Consider the following 18,717-nt stretch of genomic DNA (forward strand, 5'->3'; position numbering starts at 1 on the left):
GACCGAAATTGAAATCTGAACACAAACCCGAAAATCCAAACCCAAACTCTTTATCATATTTCAAAACATATTACATTGAATCTAAATTCTCAAAATGCAAAATTCAAATATAACATCAAATTTTTATGCAAAATCAATACGGATTTGGATTGGGTTCAGGTTTGGGTCAGGTACAAACAAAATACATACCCGAATCCAAATCCGTCGGATTTTCGGTTTCTATATCCATATCCGAAACTACATCCATTTAGCATAAGGCAAATCCGTTTCATTCGGGTTCGAATTCTGATAAAATTTCGGATATTCATAACCATCGACATCCCTAGTCATAATTCGGTAGTTTCTGATCAATTTCGGCATCGACTTTTTCAAGTTTCTGAAAAAAAAAAAAAAAATTGGCGGAATATCGGGCCTTGGGTCCTAGGCCTAGTTAGCGGGTCGAAAGAACTCGGCCCAACACATCCCATCACTTTGGGCCGGGCCGGGCGAGGCCGGCTGTAATATCCATGTCGCGCTTAAGCCCGGCCTGTAGTCGTGCATCGACCGCCCGGCACGTTTTACATTCCTAAGTAACAGTGAATCCATCCATGTGAATCTATCAACAGAGCCACTATCACCCTCTCTGAGGATGCCGATCAAAATTCTCTACAGCACTGAATATATATAGCACAATAAATAATAAACCTATTAAAAGGTGACGACTAAAAAATAAGCAAATGCTATATGTAAATTAAAAAAAAAAAGAAAAGAAAAAACAACTAAGGGCATGTTTGGTTGATGATTTGAATAGGAATAGAAAATGAAATTGTGTCGCACTAAAATGATAAACGAAATGATGAATTATCTAAAAATACTTATTTTATTATTGGAATGGAAAAATCTGATTGGAATGGACCAATCCGGAATTTAAAGCCAGAGTGGGCCATAAATAGATTCGGTTATCCGGAATCCGATTCCTGAAAAAAAAAAAAAAAAACTATTGAAATCAATAAATTCTATTTCCATTCCGTAGTCTAAAATAAATAAGCCAAATAAGCCCTTGGAACTAATAAAACTATTAAACTTATTAAAATTTGCAAGTAACTAAAATAATCTAATTGAAAAATTAAAAACTCAGGAGCTGTACATAAAAAAGTTAAAGTTGAGGGATCAAGTTTCAAAATGATCTATAGATGAGAGGGTCTGTGTCACGCCTCGAGTCCCTTTTTATTGAAAACACCGCAAATTTTTTTTTTAAAAAAAACCTCCTGCTCACAGATCCGCCACATAGACAGAATTTTTTCTGAATGTGCACGGCGTTGAAATACAAAGCAATTTTATAATTTCTCAAATACATAATTCAACAGTGTAACTGATATAAGATAATAACAGTTTAGCTAAATATTTTTTCAAACTTACATTAAATCTTTCTAATTTTTGGGCCATTCAAATTGGATTATTTTTAATTATGTTTATTATTTTTTTAACCTTTAGGGAATATTGAAATACTCCTTTTAACCTCCTCGCATAAATATTATTAATTTTTCTTAACTGGAAGAGAATTGACAATTTATGTATTAAATTTTAAAAAAAAAACAAATTATGAGAATTTCATTAAGTAGTATAATTTTTGCCTAATCTATATTTGATAATTAAACTTTGTGTGTGTTTTAATTGGGCTAAAGTGGGCTTGATACTCACATGGGCTTATATTTTGTTTCTTATTTAAGGGAAAAATGTGCAAAAGATCCCTTGTACTTTAGCCCTTTTGCAAAAAGATCCATTAGACCTTTTAAACTTGTCAAATAAGAAAATAAACACTCTCCTTAGGCTTCGTTTGGGATTGCGGAAAGATTGCGTTACGTGCGGTGGGAAAGTATATTGGAAAAATACCCTGTTTGTTTCCGTACGTAATATTACGTTCCGCATATCGCAATTAGTCGGTTACGATATATTTTCTGCGGTCCCATCGGAGAACACAGAAGCATATTCCTATATACTTTTTCCTCAACTCTATTTTATCTAATACCGGAGTTTTTTTTTTTCCCGAGGTTTTTTTTTTCCTCTAACTTCAATTTTTTTTTCTTTGTTCATGTACATCGAAGAAAATTTATAATTTTTTTAAGTCTAATCTAATTTTTTATTTTGTACTATAAATATTTAAAATATATAAAAAAATTGGATAAAAAAAGTTTTTGAAAGATTGGATTTACACTTTCATCCTTAAAACTATAAGACAAATAACAATTTAATCCTCAAATTTTTAATGTATTATGATTTAAACAATGAGGTATGTGATATTTTTATCCTCAACCTTTAATTAGTTACTTATTTTTCAGTTGTTTATTTTATATAATTCTTTGACTTTTTATTTTGTTATTTTTTAATTAATTAATTTATTTATTTATTTTTATGAAGTCGTCCCGCCGCAACGCGCGGGTCCTTCACTAGTGAGCATTAATGAGAACGTGTACTGCGCAGGTCCCACGGCTAAGAAAAATGTGGAGAGAACTTATTTAAGATTTGCAATTCATGCATTCTTATTGATTAGGCACGATGATTGAAGTATGGGTTAATTTCATACAGTTCCTGACAAATATAGTGAATTGCGAGTATATCCCTTAGTTTGTTGTTATTAAAATACTTTATCTTATAAATAAAATAATTTTTTTGCCATTACAAATATGTCCTTCTAAAAGTCCCAACTATTAATTAAAAAGGGGTAAAAAGATCAATTCACCTCATTAACTAACTAGGGTTAAGTATTTTTCTATGATTATCTAATTTTTTCTAACGGATCCTAACGGCAAGAATATATTTGAAAACATTAAGATTTTTGTACAGATAATATATGAAAGTTGAATTTTATAGGGATATATTTATAATTCACTATGTTTGTAGGGACCTATATGAAATTAACCCTTCTTTTTATATCATTAGATGTACGAAGAAAACAACTTAATTGCTCTATTTTACAATGTAATGTATTGTTGTGAGTTTCGACTGATTTTAATAATTCTGTTAACCATTGACCTTTAATTGCTTGGATTTTATCTTTTAAAAGGTGATTAAAACATTCAAATTTAACAGAATCATAAATTTGATAAAAAAATTTAAATTTTTATTGACAAAACTTGAGAAATTTTAATTAATTAAAAGTTGAAAAGATTTTAATAAAAACATATAATGTTGGGGGGCTATTTCGGAAAGATCTATAGTTGAAGGGATCTTTAAACATTTTTATCATTAATAGGGTTGTAACTTTTATAAGGAAAAATTTTAATTAGTATTGCTACAAAACAAAAATTTTATATGATTTCCACAAACACAGTAACATATAGTAGGGGTAGCTTTTAGGGAACTCCGTTTTATGTCCACTGTAAACACACTACAAACGCTTCGTTTGGGATTGCAAAGAGATTACGTTACGTGCAGTGCAAAAGTACGATGAAGAAAATACTCTGTTTGTTTTCGTACATAATATTACGTTCTGCATATCGCGATGAGTCGATTTACAATATATTTTCTGCAGTTCCACCACTAGTCTGACTCTCCGAAAATCACTTTCGTTACCACAACAGAGACTAAAGCGAGTGCTGGATTAAAAACTGGTGTCAAAGAAAAATGCAGAAGCGTTTCCCTACATACTTTTACCCCAACTCTATTATATCTAATAGCGTTAACCAAACTAAGCCAAAATCTATTCTGTAAAAATTACCAAACACTCGAAACAAGTATTTCGTTTTCGGACTCTACAAGTACTTTTGAACTATAAAGCACAACTAAAAGCTTCATGTAAACTTATGATGATAACTATTGAGTATGAATCAAAATTTGGCGGACAAATTTAAAATCGAGCTCGTGAAACTCGAGTGTAGTTTTGACGTCGATTCCTCACGCTGCTGCGAGTTGTCGTAGGTTCATCGGATACACGTCGGCGGTCGAAGTCGAATTGTATGCTTTCATGGCATAGATAAGATTTCCAGCTTCTGTGGGGTGGAATGCATCCCAAAACAAGTACTTCGATCGATCGCCGCACGGATTTTGAAGCGGCAGGCACGTTATTTGCCCGTTGTTCCGCCCAACGCCGCAACACCCTCGGTTGATCACGCTGAACCCTGTTCGATTCATATCTAAGTTCGAAAGGATTCTTCGAAACGAGAAAGAAAGAAAGAAAAAGAGTATGAGGTAAGAAGTTACCGTAAGAGACTGCGTTCGTCGTAAGATCCTTCAAACTATCGTAGGTATTGACATAGACGAACTTAGCGCCGTGGAGTGCGGCGTTGAATTCAGTAACCATACGAACGAGGCCCGCGTTGAAAATGCTGATGGCCTCGTTGATCTCCTCGTTGCAACGATCTCCGTTGCCGTCGTAGTTTCGGTTGTTGTATCGAGCTAGCTCGTAAGGTATGCAGCCGATTCGTCCGACGCTGAAGACCGCCACTTTACGAGCACCCAAATCGTACAACTCCTGAAGTAAGAACCTTTTTTATAAGTTATAATGCTTCAATAGTCCCACATCGTATGGAAATGAAGTTCCAATTGAGAATATAAGAGGTCATGGCTCCTAATAATAATAACAACTGTTGCAGTTGGTAACAGAGCTAAATATGAACTGAAAGTGTGACAGCTAAGTGCTATATAGGGCAAAATGCTACATCATATACTATGTTCTATTTGTCTGTGATCAGGTTATCTCACATTGCAAGTCTAATAGTTCTGATTTATATGTATGTGATCGGGTTTGGACCTAACGAGAACGTCAAAGGTCTAACGGTCCCCGACTTTCGACTTTTCGAGGATATATATCCGATGCTTACTCTAAGTTGTTGCGAGTAGTCTTGAAGGAGAAGCTCCGCGAAAACTTCAGGGTTGTAAAAATAGCTGGTTGGGTAAAAGAATGGCATGAAATAGTTGTTCAAGTAGTCATTACTCCCCATCCCTGAATAGTAGATGCATTTGCTTAGATGAGTGGCAAGCTTAGTAGTGTTCCCCTTGAATATGCTCTTCATTATCTCCACCGCGCCGCGAAAATGTTCTACTTGTTTATACAGAGGGTAGTGTAGTCCCTATCAACGAAAAAAAAAAAACCATGGAAATTAATAACTTTACGGTGAACTTCTCATTTTTTACTTCGTTGTACTGTGGCTCAAAAAATTGCACTTAACTACCATTCGGTTTAGAGCATATTTTTCACTTTGTCACCTTGTGGCTGAGAATAGATTCTTTCGATAAAAACATAAGATAGTTTAGTGCAACTTTTTGAACTGTATGGTGACAAAGTGAAAATGAGGTAAATAACATGGAGGTGAATTGAAGTTTGCTACTATAAACCCGAATGATAGGATTCGAACAATATGATTGAGAATTTCTTGTGAAATAAAGTTTGAATGTTAACAATAAACATTATGTAAATGTGATCTAAATTTCTTAGTCAATCAATAAACTATATATGGCATGGAGAAAATCAATCAAGTTGTATGTAATTGATAAAAAAAAGAAAACAAAAAAGTGATTCATCTCAAGTTGATTATATACCAAGTTGGACCCAGTTTCTCCTCTGATTCCCGACGCCCCCGACGCGAAATTCAAGCCTCGAACTACTTGTTTTCTTCGCGCCATCGCGTATGGCGGAATGAACTCTCGAAACCCTAGTAGTTGTGCTATGTATCACCAACACAAACACGCGCAAAGCAACCTAAGTTACAACTTATTACCACTACATTATTTTCGCGCGGAAACAGAAGCTCAGAGAAAAAGTTAAAAGTATAGAAAAATGCGCTCAAAACCTATGATATCGACGACCGTCCGGCCATTGGTGAACCTTCCTGACACACCCAGAGGGAAATCAATCCCATAGGGCAAGTAATTGGCCCTAGCAAGGGTTAGGATGTGATTGTTGTTCCCATTATCCACCAAAGAATCACCAAAAATGAAGAAGCAAGGGACTTGTTGGGTGTGTGTTTTTTTGGACCTAGCCATTGCCACAGTACTTAACATGGTTAGCATGGCTAGGACAAGAAGCAGCACCCTAGTGTTAGAGAGAGAAGTTCCCTCCATCTCACCAAAAGTGCTTCTTCAAAAAATGAGAGCTTGTTGTGATAGTAAAGAGTTTGTGGGCATGAAAGAGAAATAAGTGAAGAGTATATAAATGCCAAAAAGGAAAACAAAAAGGTGGGAGGGGGGGTGTTTCAAGTGAGAGAGGTGGCTCATGCAGCTCAATAAGATTGCAATTAATGGTGGTGGTGAAGATGAAAAAGGTGGATGATGGTGGGGTAGTCTCAACTCTCAAAGGCCTTTTTGTTTGTGTTTTTGAGTGAATTTGAGGAAAAAAGAGATTTTGCATCTTATATGTAGAAATAGGGATTAAAAAAAAAATGCTAAGAACCTCATACTCTCGGGCTACTGTCCAGTATCAATACTGTTTTAGTATAACATTTCAACAAGAGATTTACTAGAGCTGACTCTGAAGCTTCTACAGAAGTGTCGTTTAAGTAAAGCTATTGTGTAAAATGTAATAGCTTGTTTATTATACTCATCCTACAGTTTTCAATATAAAGATAAAAAAATAAAAGTTTTGTACATTAGAATTTAAGTTTTCAGATCTACATTGCTGATTTTGACTCTCTGCCCTTTAAAGGAGTCACAAACTTTTTGATACCCAAATAACTAATATGAAAAATTGAGTTGGTTCATATTTTATATTGTAATACAAAACCATTTAACTTGGTTGGAGCTTCTACAGAAGATCTAGCTACTGAAGAAACACTATCTGAGAAGCCTTTGCGGCTTTGCCTTTTGTTTCACTACATAAAATCTCACATCAGCTTCCATAGCAGCAAGAAGATTGATAAAAGTATCAAATTTTAGTTCCTCCTTTCAAAAAAGAAGATCCCAATGTTTTTGGTTGGTGAACGCATGATTTATGTTTCTCTGAAGAAGCTAGAGAATCTGATCAGAGTGCTTTGCAGAATCACAAAACTTAAACTACTTTTGATGCTGGATTAATTAAGCTGTCAAATTTATTGGGCTTCTGTTTTTGCCCTCTGGTGTTATGACATAAATTCCCAACCTCTTCCTAGACTTTGAATGCACTAAAAAAAGTAGCTCACTAACAATGGTGGAAGGGGTTCCACTTGTTTCCCTCTAATTAAGATTATCCAAGTTAATGCACAACTGCACCAGCTCAATGATTTATGAATTAATCTCTACTAAGTTTTCTCACCAAAAACAAAGGTTTGATCTTAACTACATGCACATGGTATCACCTCGGAATCAGCACCATACTCGACTGGCTTTTGAAACAACTTCTCTACTTAAGAAGACGTTGCTAGACAAAAACAAAATTAAAATAAAAACATATAAAAATATATTTCTCTAATTTCTGATAGGATCACATATTTGATATTCTAACTGAATCTATACAATCTGCACAATGAACTGTCACTTGCAGAACAAATTTGAGTATTTTTCTATAAAATTTTCTCACCGGACGAAACGCATTCTCCCCGCCATTCGAAATCGTACTTAAAACTTTTGTAGTCACCAAATTTTTAGTGCTATTTTTTTTAACCTAACCACTGCCATTTTTTTTTTCTTTTTTCACATTTCTCTGATTATTCCACCACACTATGAGCTTTGTTAATGTTGCTGAATTTTAGCAGGCCTCTTTCCTTTTTGGTCAGAAAAAAAAAAGGGTGCAAGAGACCATTTCATTTGATATGCTCACAGAACAGTCTAAAAGACATTAAACATCCTCTTCAAAAGACACTGTAGATACATGTGTTGAAACAAATCAACACTCAAATCTCTCAATACAGGGCTTTTTTCCACCTCATGCACAAGCTTTGCAAGAGTTGGTTTGCATCAAACTAGTAGACCTCTACACTTTCGTGCTTCTAGACGACAACATGCTCATGAATGAGGATTGCGTCGGATCCCCGCCAGCTGTTGCTGCTCTCCTCGCCACCTACTTCGCCTCCAGCAGGGTGCGTTAGCTTCTCAAATCTTGTATAGATCCCATTGCAGTATTTCACTGTATGCTTCATATCATAGACACAACCTCTAGAGTAGAATTTCTCTCACAACTGATCAACTATTTGATCAGCTAAAGTGATACGCGCTACGAAAGATCACCTAACTAACAGAGGAAACCATGATGTGTACCAATTGGAGCGAATAAATCAGATGAGCTCAAAGCCATTCAACACCATGAGCAGCTCTATGAAAAATCCATTTCGGGAGTTCCATGCCGTGAAAGGGGTTTGAACTTTATTTTAACTATAACTCGCCCCGCTTGTGCATGGTTTTTGTGCCATCGGGCCTTCTCCGCTACTCCGCCGTGAGATGAGTCATCTTTTATATCAGTCTACCGCGACAACCGCTACCTAATCAAATATCTCGTTGGATGAAAGTTACCGAGTTACTGAAGGACTTCCCAACTTTAGAGGTCGGGTCTGCAATATGAAACACATGATGAAGTACTGCAACGGAACTTATGGGGGGACTTGAGAAACTGGTGGGCCTGCTGGAAGTGAAGAAGGCAGTAGTAGGGGGTGGCAGAAAGGAGTGCAGCCCAGAAAGGTAGAGCACCGCTGCACTCCTTTCTATGTCAGTTGCTTATCAGGATGGAGCAGATTATTTGCTAAGGACGACACGGTCAAGAAGCATGTAGGAGAAGTAGTCGATGGGAGGAGCTCTACTAGTTTGAGACAGTGAAGTATCGTTCTATTGCTGCGACCGTCGAAGGAGACCCGGTATCTGTTGGAAAAGCATAAAAAAGCTTTTTCATTTTAATCACAGAAAAGGCAATCAGAAAGTAGTATTCTTCTGTGTTTTCTAAACTAAGGTGGAGGTCATGCTTGGAGCAGACTGATGCAGTAAAAAATAATGTAGTAAATAAACCAAAAGAATAAAACCACCCAGCTAGTGCAAGCATTAAAAAGTAAAGGATTTGAATAAAATGATAATCTATTTTCCACATAGACTAGAAATTAATCATGAAGCAAAGCCATGCATAAAGATTAAAATCTTCAGAAAAGGTAAACTACGTACCTCAACACCATGAGGGCCTATCCTGTTGCGACCTATAAAATTCAGTATATATGATGCGAATTCCTCAGGCGCATCTTCCTGAAATAGATATTAAGAAATTTTGTGAAGTACAATAAACTTTAACAGTCTCCAGTACTTTGATGTATTAACAGTCTCCAGTACTTTGATGTATTAACAGTCTCCAGTACTTTGATGTATTAACAGTCTCCAGTACTTTGATGTATTAACACGTTATTTCACAAATATAAATGGATTCAATATAACAGACAAGGTCCATGTAAGCGTATTCTTAGAATGATGCTCATCACTATCCCCACTTGAACATCCAGCCTAGTTTTAAAAAATAAAATATAAGTCTGATAAGCATTCGGTCCCCCCTACAATAGTTAATATATGTGGGCCACACTTAGTTTATTATTTCTATGCATGATAATCGCCTTCATATATATAGCAAAATTCATTATTTATAAACAGTATTAATGGAAATATTAATTCATCCTAAATGGTTGCTGACCCTGTTATGCTATTAAGATCTTCCTCACCCAACAATGTTTGCTACCAGCAAAAAGTACTAAATAATAGTGACACAATAGCAACTGAACAATGAAATGAAAGGGATAAGTAAATACCACTTAAAACCTTAGTTGTCAAATAAGGCTTGCCCATTATTAATAATCATAATCCATCAGAAATAAATTAGTTTTTCTCACAGACTGCAGCAATCCAACTAAAATTGCAGTCACCTCTTCCTAAAAGACGAAGAGTAGAAAAAGTAACAACCTGAATAGCATGTCCAGTATGGCGAACAACCACCATTTGAAATTTGCCTTGCATTTGTCCAATTGTTAGAGCTCTGTTGCAGCACAAAAAACAACTTATATCAAATGACTGCAGAGCTTTCTCAAAGCAACCATGTGAGAAACAACCTCCAGTTCAATATGATTAGTTACTTGACTCAAAAAGTTAAAAGTGCTTTCACCTGAAGCCACTCTGATATCTCAATTTTCATCAGCCGGTGCTGGTAAGTCTCATAATATGTAAAAGCTTCAACAACTTATTTACTGACTGTATGGTTTTGAGTAGTGAGACAATTGACTACAAAATGTAGCATCATTGCGAACACGCATTTATTCAGATTCATTACTTCTTTTCATCTTTAAGCTCTACAGCATATATAAGTATTCTAAGATACCATAGATATTCTTAAAAAAGAATAATCAGTAAATAAGGTTTTAAGACCTCAAAAGGTTAATATGCCCAGCAGGTTGTGAGAAGGTTTGAAAGTCACAAGCATATGCATTGATTAAAAACCAAGGGAGGTCTCGCAAACTTAACAAAGGCTAAAAAACATGGGTGTTAACTGGCAATACTGTGAATTTCCAATGATTTTGGAGAAATAGCAATATGGAGATACAGATTTGAGTTTTCATTCTTCAATAAGAATATACAAACATTGTTGATATTATGATTACAGAAAAAGAATCTGTAAAACATATCTAAAAAAAGAGAAATCATCTTACATTTATATGTTACTATATATGAACCTCACTATAAAATGAGAAGACCCGGGGAATAAGAGTTTGAAGATGTATAACTTTAAGATTTCCTGCTCCTAACATTTGTCTTAGATTGTGTCAAGCTCCCAAGTGGGATCAGTATAGGAAACCTCTCCATTCCTATTAAGTTCTTAGTAAACAATTTTTATTAATCAAAAACTACAAATCTCATCTTTAGATGATTGGAAAACCTTTTTCTCACTATTTCTAGGAAATAATAATGCAGTGAAACAAATGCATGCTTGCCGTTCAGATATTATACCCTTGATATGTCAAGTTTCTTGAAGAACCTACCAGTCCATTTATTAGTTAAAAATAATATATACTAAAAGAATAATATGATAGAAATGATGGCAATATTGATAAGCGAAAAGGATACAAGGAAAGAGAACTTATATGATAGCAGTCAAATTCACAGAACATAGAAGGAATAATTTCTTGGTTTTCTTTTTTCTATTGTATTTAAAACAAACCTGTCTAATCTATCTGTCCCAGCTAACAACAAAAGCTTTGGCACTGGGCATGACAAGAACTTATCTGAGAGGCCTTCGTACCTGGAAAGCACATAAATATAAAATTCAAAGTAATCATTAAGATACAACTTCTCTAATACTGCTAATAGTAACTGAAACATCGACCAAGACCAGCAAGATAAGTAATCTTTCCCTGTGCGGTTTGGTTTAACTACATTACTGTTACTGGTAATAAATCAAGTTGTCAACATTATTTTCTTTTCTCTATCGCCAAAACTCATGTAAAACTTTAGATGCGATTTGCAGTGCACATGGTTAAGCTTTACAGTTGCAACTCCAATCCACCAGGAAAGCACCATGGGAGGTTTTATAATGGGCAAAAATTTACGAAAACCCCCAACGATAGGTCAGATTGAAACAAGTCGCTGAACTTCGATTTTATAGTCTCTTATTTGAACCCAAAACTAATGTACTATTTGATTTCTTTCAGGATATATCAGACATTAATGGTTTCTGTCAAAATAGATACAGAATATTGCAAAACATTCTGTTAACAAAACACAGTGCAAACTATATAGTGTTCCATTAAAAACTTACACTGTTAACGTCTGCCGGTTTTTTCTGAAATCAAAACACATTAAGGGGAGTTCAAATCCAAAAGGCTGAAATTCAGAGAACTGTTTCGAAAGACCTATAATAGGGGTTAGTTTGTCCACACTTTTTGCCTATCCAGAAATTATCAATTTTTCCTGGAAGTAAAAAAAAATATGACTGACCAGCCTTTCCAGTATCGCTCTGATTCTTCAAGAGGAGTACGGTATGTATAGCTGCACAAATAAAAGAAAGTCATTTTATATGCCAAAAGCAGATTGCATGAATAGCAAAGGATTCCCTAAAGCAGTGTTTCTAAAGCATTGCTTACCATTTCTTCGATTCATCATACTTAAGTGTTGATGGAACAGATAGACGAGCAGATTCAACATTTCTTAATGGGCCGCCTTTGACACTCCACTCAACCTACAAAGATTTGAACACAAAAAATGGCTAGAAAGTGGTTAATCAATACAACTTAAGTCAACAGACTGTTATTTCCATTTCAAGGAAAAGTAGTATTATCGTGTAATAACTAATACTATACAGAAGTCTCTTTAGTACCTCTCAACATAAAAATTCCGAGGTCCACTGAAATCATCATTTCTAACTTCTATAGATTAATAACCTCTTCATATAATTATCTATTCTTGATTTTTTTTTTTTTCACCTAAGTTCCTTCTGATTATATAATGATAATATTTCCCTTGGTGATATAAATTCAAAATGAACACTTCAGAATATGAATATATGATAGTCAAAAGAAGTCTCTGTTGATAATATCAAGTACTTGGTCAATAATATTGAAGTGCTACCAAATCCTTCAACAATAATTCCTCCAAAGAAAAGTGGAATTTTACTCAGATATTACTCCTTTCGAAAAAAAGTAAACTAAAAAATCACTAAGCACAATTTTGTATTATTTTTATCTCTATAATTATTCCCCAAAAAAAAGAAGGTACATTACACAATTGAATTTGATAGAGCAGATTAGATAGTATACGTACTGCCTTCTCGATGGAGGGGAAATGTTGCATTCGACTTGATAGAATTTTTTGCATATGAATCAATGACGCCATGGCCGTCCCCTATTTTGGAAGTAGATGAATAATAGTCAGGGATGGAATTGCAATATATACAACAAGTTGTCTAAGTGAAAAGTTTTTGATCCAAGTCACAACATTGGGATAGTAAATTTAGTATTCCAAATGACTAACGTGAAACAAACCTCAACTACATCGACAACAACAAGGCCTGTTATATTAGGCATCACTTTTCTTGCAGCCACATGCACAGCCACAGAACCTCCCATGCTGCAAAATGGCGGGAAGTAGGAATAAAGTTCATCCAATGAAGATAACATCTTTAAACATAATTACAGATTATTAAACACAAAAATGAATACCTAGGCAAAATTTACAAGATATGCTACTACCAGTAAGATAAATAATGAACTATCAAAAGGGAAGGAAGAGAAGAAAAAGGAAACATTCTGTTCTATTCTTTTAAAAAAATATATTTTGTTAAGTAGGAAATGCTCAAACAAGTAAAGAAAGTATCATTGTCTTTTTGCAAAAGAAATGCAGCTATAAGTTAATAAATCTCATCAAGTTCAAACAAAGCCTAAAGTAGAAATTTTCATCATGAAAAAAAAAGAGAGAGGCTCAGATAATTGCTGCATAATCTAAAGTAACAGCTAGTTATGTCGGTTGTTAGTCATGCTGCGAATCTATCAACTAGTTGGATAAAGGAAGTAAATGAACATAATATGCCGTGCTCACATGGAAATGCAAAAATAAATTTTCCAATATGTTGGAAAAATATGGGTGCTGAGCAACTGAGAAAACTGATTAAACTAAAATGGAAAGTTCTATCTCCAATAAAATAATTAGAATAAAATCTAGTTGAACTTGGTTTTAGTTCTCAACAAAGATTAATGTGCAAATGACAAAATTAAGAAAAAAAAAAAATGAAGGCCACTGGTTCTGAACGAACCAGATGGGAGAATTAGTTTGGGAGAGTGCAAGAATATGAAATTATTACACATGGGTTATAGGATAAGAATGTTTTATTGGGCCTTTTTTCCTGTTTTATTCATTTTCTTCTTTAACTTTGGAGACTCACTATGCGACTTAACATCATTGTCTCCATTAAGTTCAGCCTACAGAAAAATTTACAGATTCTACTATACAAGAAATTGATAAATTTAATTAATAGAAAGTCGTGGAGAATCCAAGTACAGCTTAGTGAAATGAAGTTCAATATATCAAAACTACTAACATGCAAAGAAGAGAACCTGTGGCCGACAAGTATAATAGCTGGTGGGGAATCTCCATACATTGTCTTCAAAACAGCCAATACATCATTGCATAAGGTCTGTTATTAAAAAGTCAATTAATTAACAAAGTTTAGAAAGTCGATGGTTATTATATATATGTATATATATGTGTGTGTGTATATATATATATATATATAGTAGGGCTACTGTGCTATTAAGAGCACAGCAGCCCTTGTGCTTCTAAGTTTCTAATCATCCATCAATTTTGATGGATGGTTAGGGTGAGAGAAAGAAGAGAAATTGGAGAGAAATTAGGTTTCTCAATTTCTCTTCTCTTTGAATATCTCCCCAATTTCTCTTCTCTCTCTCACCCTAACCACCCATCAAAATTGATGGATGGTTAGAAACTTAGAAGCACAAGGGCTATTATGCTTCTAATAGCATAGTAGCCCTACTCTCTCTATATATATCTATAGAGCTAGGCTGATATACTATCGGTAGCACGGAGGTCTCCGTGCTACCAAGTTATTTTCAATGATGTGGCTTCCAAATCGACGATCGGCTCCGCTAGACTTGATCTACACTATTGAAAGTATTTGCAAACTAAATTTTATAATTTTTCGGTATCATTTACCTATCAAACGAGTAGTCTAAAAATTAACGGCTGAAAATAAAAATCTCATAAAAAATGATGATAAAAGACTTAAATTTAAGATCAGAGGTACTGATCTTACTCTAAATAGTGAAAATAATTTTCTATAAAAATTTCATCATATTTGGATTGTTTTACACCGTTAAATTTACAAACACATCACATCTACCATTAAAATTGTCAATTTTGAAACCTTTTGATCACTAGCCAAATGATGTCAAAAAATTATAAAATTTAGTTTCCAAATACTTTTAATAGTGTAGATCAAGTCTAATGGAGCCGATCGTCGATTTGGAAACCGCATCATTGAAAACAACTTGGTATCACGGAGCCCTCTGTGCTACCGATAGTATACCAGCCTAGCTCTTTATATATATATATGCAGTGTAGACCTACTATGCTTTTGGAAACATAAAGGAGTTGGTGCTTCCGACTTTTTGACCCTTGGATCAAGGAATGTAGGGTCGGGATGATAGTGGTCCCCCTTAGGGCTGAGTGGTTCCCCTGGGGTTAAGTGGTCCCCTAGGATAATAACAATCCAAAGGTCAGAAATGATCAAAGGGTTTGATCTAAGGGCCAAAAAGTTGGAAGCACCAACTTCCTTATACTTTTGGACAGTATAGTAGCTCTACTATATATGTCATACACACACACACACACACACGCAAATCATCTATTTTACACATGTACCAGGTTACATATGAATTTTCATATATGCCATTGGAAAGTGCAATTTCTTGTAAAAACGCCCTCATCTTAAGGAATTATGAGTCATAGCCAGAAAATTGACTTATACTAGAAAATAGTTTTGAAAAGAGGCTTAAGTACAAGGGTACATAAACAAGAAATCAAATTTTTGAAGGGCATACATGAAATATTCAGATATTATATATGCAACAGATAATTTTGCAGGGTATATATGTAAATATCTCTAATATAAAAGAACTTTCAAAATGCCAGAGAACCTAAGTCTTCAGAACAACAACATAAGAAAAATCTTATCCAAAAATGCAATTAGATATATGCATTTTCTTTGAAAACATTATCAAAGTTATAAGGAACATACTTCAATGGATAAATCAGAGTCATTCTCGGTGGAGGATTTTCCATGCCCCCTCAAGTCCATTGCTACCACACGAGCCTTTTCCTTGATTTTACTTGCTGATAATGCAAAAGAAAGGCTGGTACAAGATGAATGCAAATACACCATGTTGGAAATAGAATTTATAAAACTTGGTAGGATTATTCTAAATAGCCCTCGTGGGAAATGTAAAGCACAGCAGCAAACTTATATTCCTTCGGAAGTTCGGAATAAATTTGAACCAACAAAGTTTTGTCAGCTGCAAAGAAGATGATAATAAGAGTGCTTGATCCTAAGTATCCTGGATGATATTTCACTTCCAGGAAGATATTCGGAGTATCCACGAAAAGACGAAAAATTTCTACATAACTGCCTTTAAGTATGTGTACCAATTAGATGATATGCTGAAAGTGTAGTTCATTAATCATTCCAGTAACATCTCAATCAAGTTAACCCTTACAAAAATAATATTAGCTAGAAATCAGCTTTCTCAAATTCCAGCTCTCATTAAACAACAATCGAGAGTTTTTCTGACAAAGGAAGTGAACATGAACAGACATTTCATGCTTATCAACAATAAGATAATTTCAGCAGATTGGCGTAATGGGTAGTAAGGCATTAATCCTTTTTTAATCTATATACAGTAGACACACACTGCCAGATAACTTACTGGACATAAGACAGTAAAAATGCACCTGATAGACACAAAACATAATAATGGTAACATTTCCATGGATAAGTGGAAGCTAAATAACAATCACATTTCTAAGTAAAGTAGAACAACTCAATTGCTAGATCTCAGGTTTGAATTATCATCCTTCAACGATATTCACAGTCAGAGGAAACAGCAACATCAATTTGATAAATGAAATAATCTTGTGTATGGCAATAATACAGTTACTTTCGTTAATCAGCCGTAGTTGCACCAGTAATGGCATAATCTAGTGTTATAGGTTCGTGCATACCCAGAATAGCCACCTCCATGGAGGCAAAAAACAACTGGTCCATCTGATCCAGCCATATAAACATGAAATACCTAGACAATAAAAATGAAATGAAGTAAGATACTATGTTCAATCCCTCTTTGGTGCAGGTCTGGAACAAACTTCTCTACTCCAGAAGCAGAAGACGAGCGTTTAACAATTGAAAAGGGTAGAGCAGTTGGTTAGAACCATAAGCCAAAATAGGCTTCCTGACTGTCATAAGCTGCGATTCAAAGCTTCTATTTCTGGCTTCAAAATGAAGCAGATACAAGGATTTAAATGCAAAATAAAAACTCTCACGAAACAGCACTTTCACAGAAGCTCTAGACAAACCTTCATTCATTTATAGTAGAAAAAATAGAAGCTAATGTTAAAGAACATCAACACCGTGCTGATAATGCTTACATCATTTGAACCTGGAATTGTAATATCTTCTTCCTTGTCGAAAAACCTTGACCAGTCTAGTGGTGCATACTTTTGGAGCAAACTGCTGTGAGAATGGTTAGCAAAACAGGTAACTATTACACAACAAAATAGCTGCAGTATAATTCAAATAAATACTCTAAACCATAAGGTCACAACCAATTAGCATCATTTCATTAGTCATTACACTTTTTAGCTTCTATGAACTCGAGATTTGCCGACTAGGGCATACCAACCTTTCCACTCCTAGAAACATGTGTAATTTCAATATACGGTGGGCTATAAACCTCCATCCCGACTTAGATATTTCAAACATCATGATTTCAACAACGAGTTTCTAATATTAGTAGGCACAATAGATCGGAATCACTCTAAACATTGCCAATCAAGGTTCTAAACATATCGTCCCATTAAAATGTCCATCAGTGGCGCAGCATAAGGCAATGTCATCCAAATATCCTTAAATACATTTAAAAATGTAGATCAAAACCCTTCCCGAATACGCAATCTTACTAAAACAGAGATCATAGCAAGAACCCCACAAAACTAGTCTCAAACTTGAGCATGCTGAGACTATACGAGGGTGGGTGTTTTCTCTCCGATCAATCTTTTGGGGTAACATGGCAGCAGAACCATGTCCTCAACAACCTCCATTGCGAGAGATTCTAAGTTCGATTCCTGCATCCACCATTTTACGGCATATTTTTCGTTGTTTTTCCATTCTTAGCGGCGTTTTGATGAGATCTTACCGAGACGCAGGGCGCGGAGGGATCGAATCGGGTGAGAATGCGGAGGCGGAGGCGGAGTCGGAAGGGGGAGGAGGGGGAGGAGGAAGAGGGGAGAGCTCTTCGTCTTCGGCGGCGGCGGCTTCTTCTCGGAGGGTGGAGAGGTTCGAGGACTCCATGGGCGAGCTCTCTCTCTCTCTCTCTCTCTCTCTCTCTCTCTCTCTCTCTCTCTCTCCTAGGGCAAATTGATGTGGAGCGAATGGAGAAGACGATCGGGGGCGAGAGAGAAGAAGAAGAAGGGCGATCGAAGGAGGTGTCGTGTGGCACGTGCGGTAGCTCGCCCTTCCGTACGAAAGCGCACGCGTCATGAGAGGGCCCACTCGGGGGGACAAACATTTTAGGGAAAACTTCAAAATATCCCTTGTGGTTTCATACGTTTTCATTTTAGTACCCAGTGATTTAAAGTGTATCAAGTTGGTACCTGTGTTTCTCACTTTCTCACTTTAGTACTCTGTGGTTTAAAGTGTATGAAGTTAGTGCTCTGTGATTTTATTTTTGTATCAAGTTAGTACTATGTGGTTTTATGTGGTTTTTAATCCACAGGGCATTGACGTGAGAAAGTGCGAAACCACAGGGTACTAACTTGATACAACTTAAAACATAGGGTACTAAAGTGAAAAAGTGCAAAACCACGGGTACTAACTTGATATACTTTAAATCACAGGGTACTAAAGTGAGAAAAAGTGAAACCACCAGGGGGTATTTCAAGTTTTTCCAAAATTTAGGATTAAATGCATACAAGTTTCTACAAATATAGTAAATTATAAATTAATCATTATAAAATTCAACTTTTCATACATTGTTCTTTCAAAAGTTCTAATATTTTCAAATATGACTTTCTGATTTGTTATGATTAGAGAAC

General features: G+C 35.3%; 2 protein-coding genes across 3 annotated transcripts; both read right to left on the reverse strand.

Annotated features, from left to right (window-relative positions):
• Positions 3,491–6,116, reverse strand: LOC109725678 (GDSL esterase/lipase At1g33811-like). The gene is made up of 5 exons (XM_020254960.1): positions 5,769–6,116; positions 5,518–5,642; positions 4,800–5,048; positions 4,180–4,450; positions 3,491–4,097 (listed from the first exon to the last, which is right to left on the reverse strand). The coding sequence occupies exons 1-5, from the start codon at positions 6,037–6,039 to the stop codon at positions 3,874–3,876; spliced, it is 1,140 nt and encodes a 379-aa protein (XP_020110549.1). The 5' UTR covers positions 6,040–6,116; the 3' UTR covers positions 3,491–3,873.
• Positions 7,665–18,076, reverse strand: LOC109725679 (protein phosphatase methylesterase 1). 2 transcript variants are annotated; one of them, XM_020254962.1, is made up of 13 exons: positions 17,820–18,076; positions 17,053–17,134; positions 16,630–16,700; positions 15,650–15,764; positions 13,950–14,029; positions 12,882–12,966; positions 12,661–12,741; positions 11,985–12,079; positions 11,839–11,889; positions 11,063–11,143; positions 9,814–9,886; positions 9,034–9,111; positions 7,665–8,739 (listed from the first exon to the last, which is right to left on the reverse strand). In XM_020254962.1, the coding sequence occupies exons 1-13, from the start codon at positions 17,972–17,974 to the stop codon at positions 8,707–8,709; spliced, it is 1,080 nt and encodes a 359-aa protein (XP_020110551.1). In that variant the 5' UTR covers positions 17,975–18,076; the 3' UTR covers positions 7,665–8,706. The 2 variants fall into 2 exon arrangements, with proteins under 2 accessions (XP_020110551.1, XP_020110550.1); XM_020254961.1 differs by having other exon boundaries at positions 17,053–17,137.

Source organism: Ananas comosus, linkage group 20 (assembly GCF_001540865.1).
Source record: "Ananas comosus cultivar F153 linkage group 20, ASM154086v1, whole genome shotgun sequence".
NCBI lineage: Eukaryota > Viridiplantae > Streptophyta > Magnoliopsida > Poales > Bromeliaceae > Ananas > Ananas comosus.

Excerpts from the sequence above, each read along its gene's own strand:
- LOC109725678 (XM_020254960.1), bottom strand. The coding sequence starts at position 6,039 with ATGGAGGGAACTTCTCTCTCTAACACTAGGGTGCTGCTTCTTGTCCTA. Across the intron at positions 5,049-5,517 it reads GAGAAACTGGGTCCAACTTG|GGACTACACTACCCTCTGTA; the intron begins GTATATAATCAA and ends TTTCGTTGATAG. Across the intron at positions 4,098-4,179 it reads GACGAACGCAGTCTCTTACG|GGTTCAGCGTGATCAACCGA; the intron begins GTAACTTCTTAC and ends TGAATCGAACAG.
- LOC109725679 (XM_020254961.1), bottom strand. The coding sequence starts at position 17,974 with ATGGAGTCCTCGAACCTCTCCACCCTCCGAGAAGAAGCCGCCGCCGCC. Across the intron at positions 16,701-17,052 it reads CAATTCCAGGTTCAAATGAT|GTATTTCATGTTTATATGGC; the intron begins GTAAGCATTATC and ends TTTATTGTCTAG. Across the intron at positions 15,765-16,629 it reads CATGGAGGTGGCTATTCTGG|CCTTTCTTTTGCATTATCAG; the intron begins GTATGCACGAAC and ends ATCTTGTACCAG.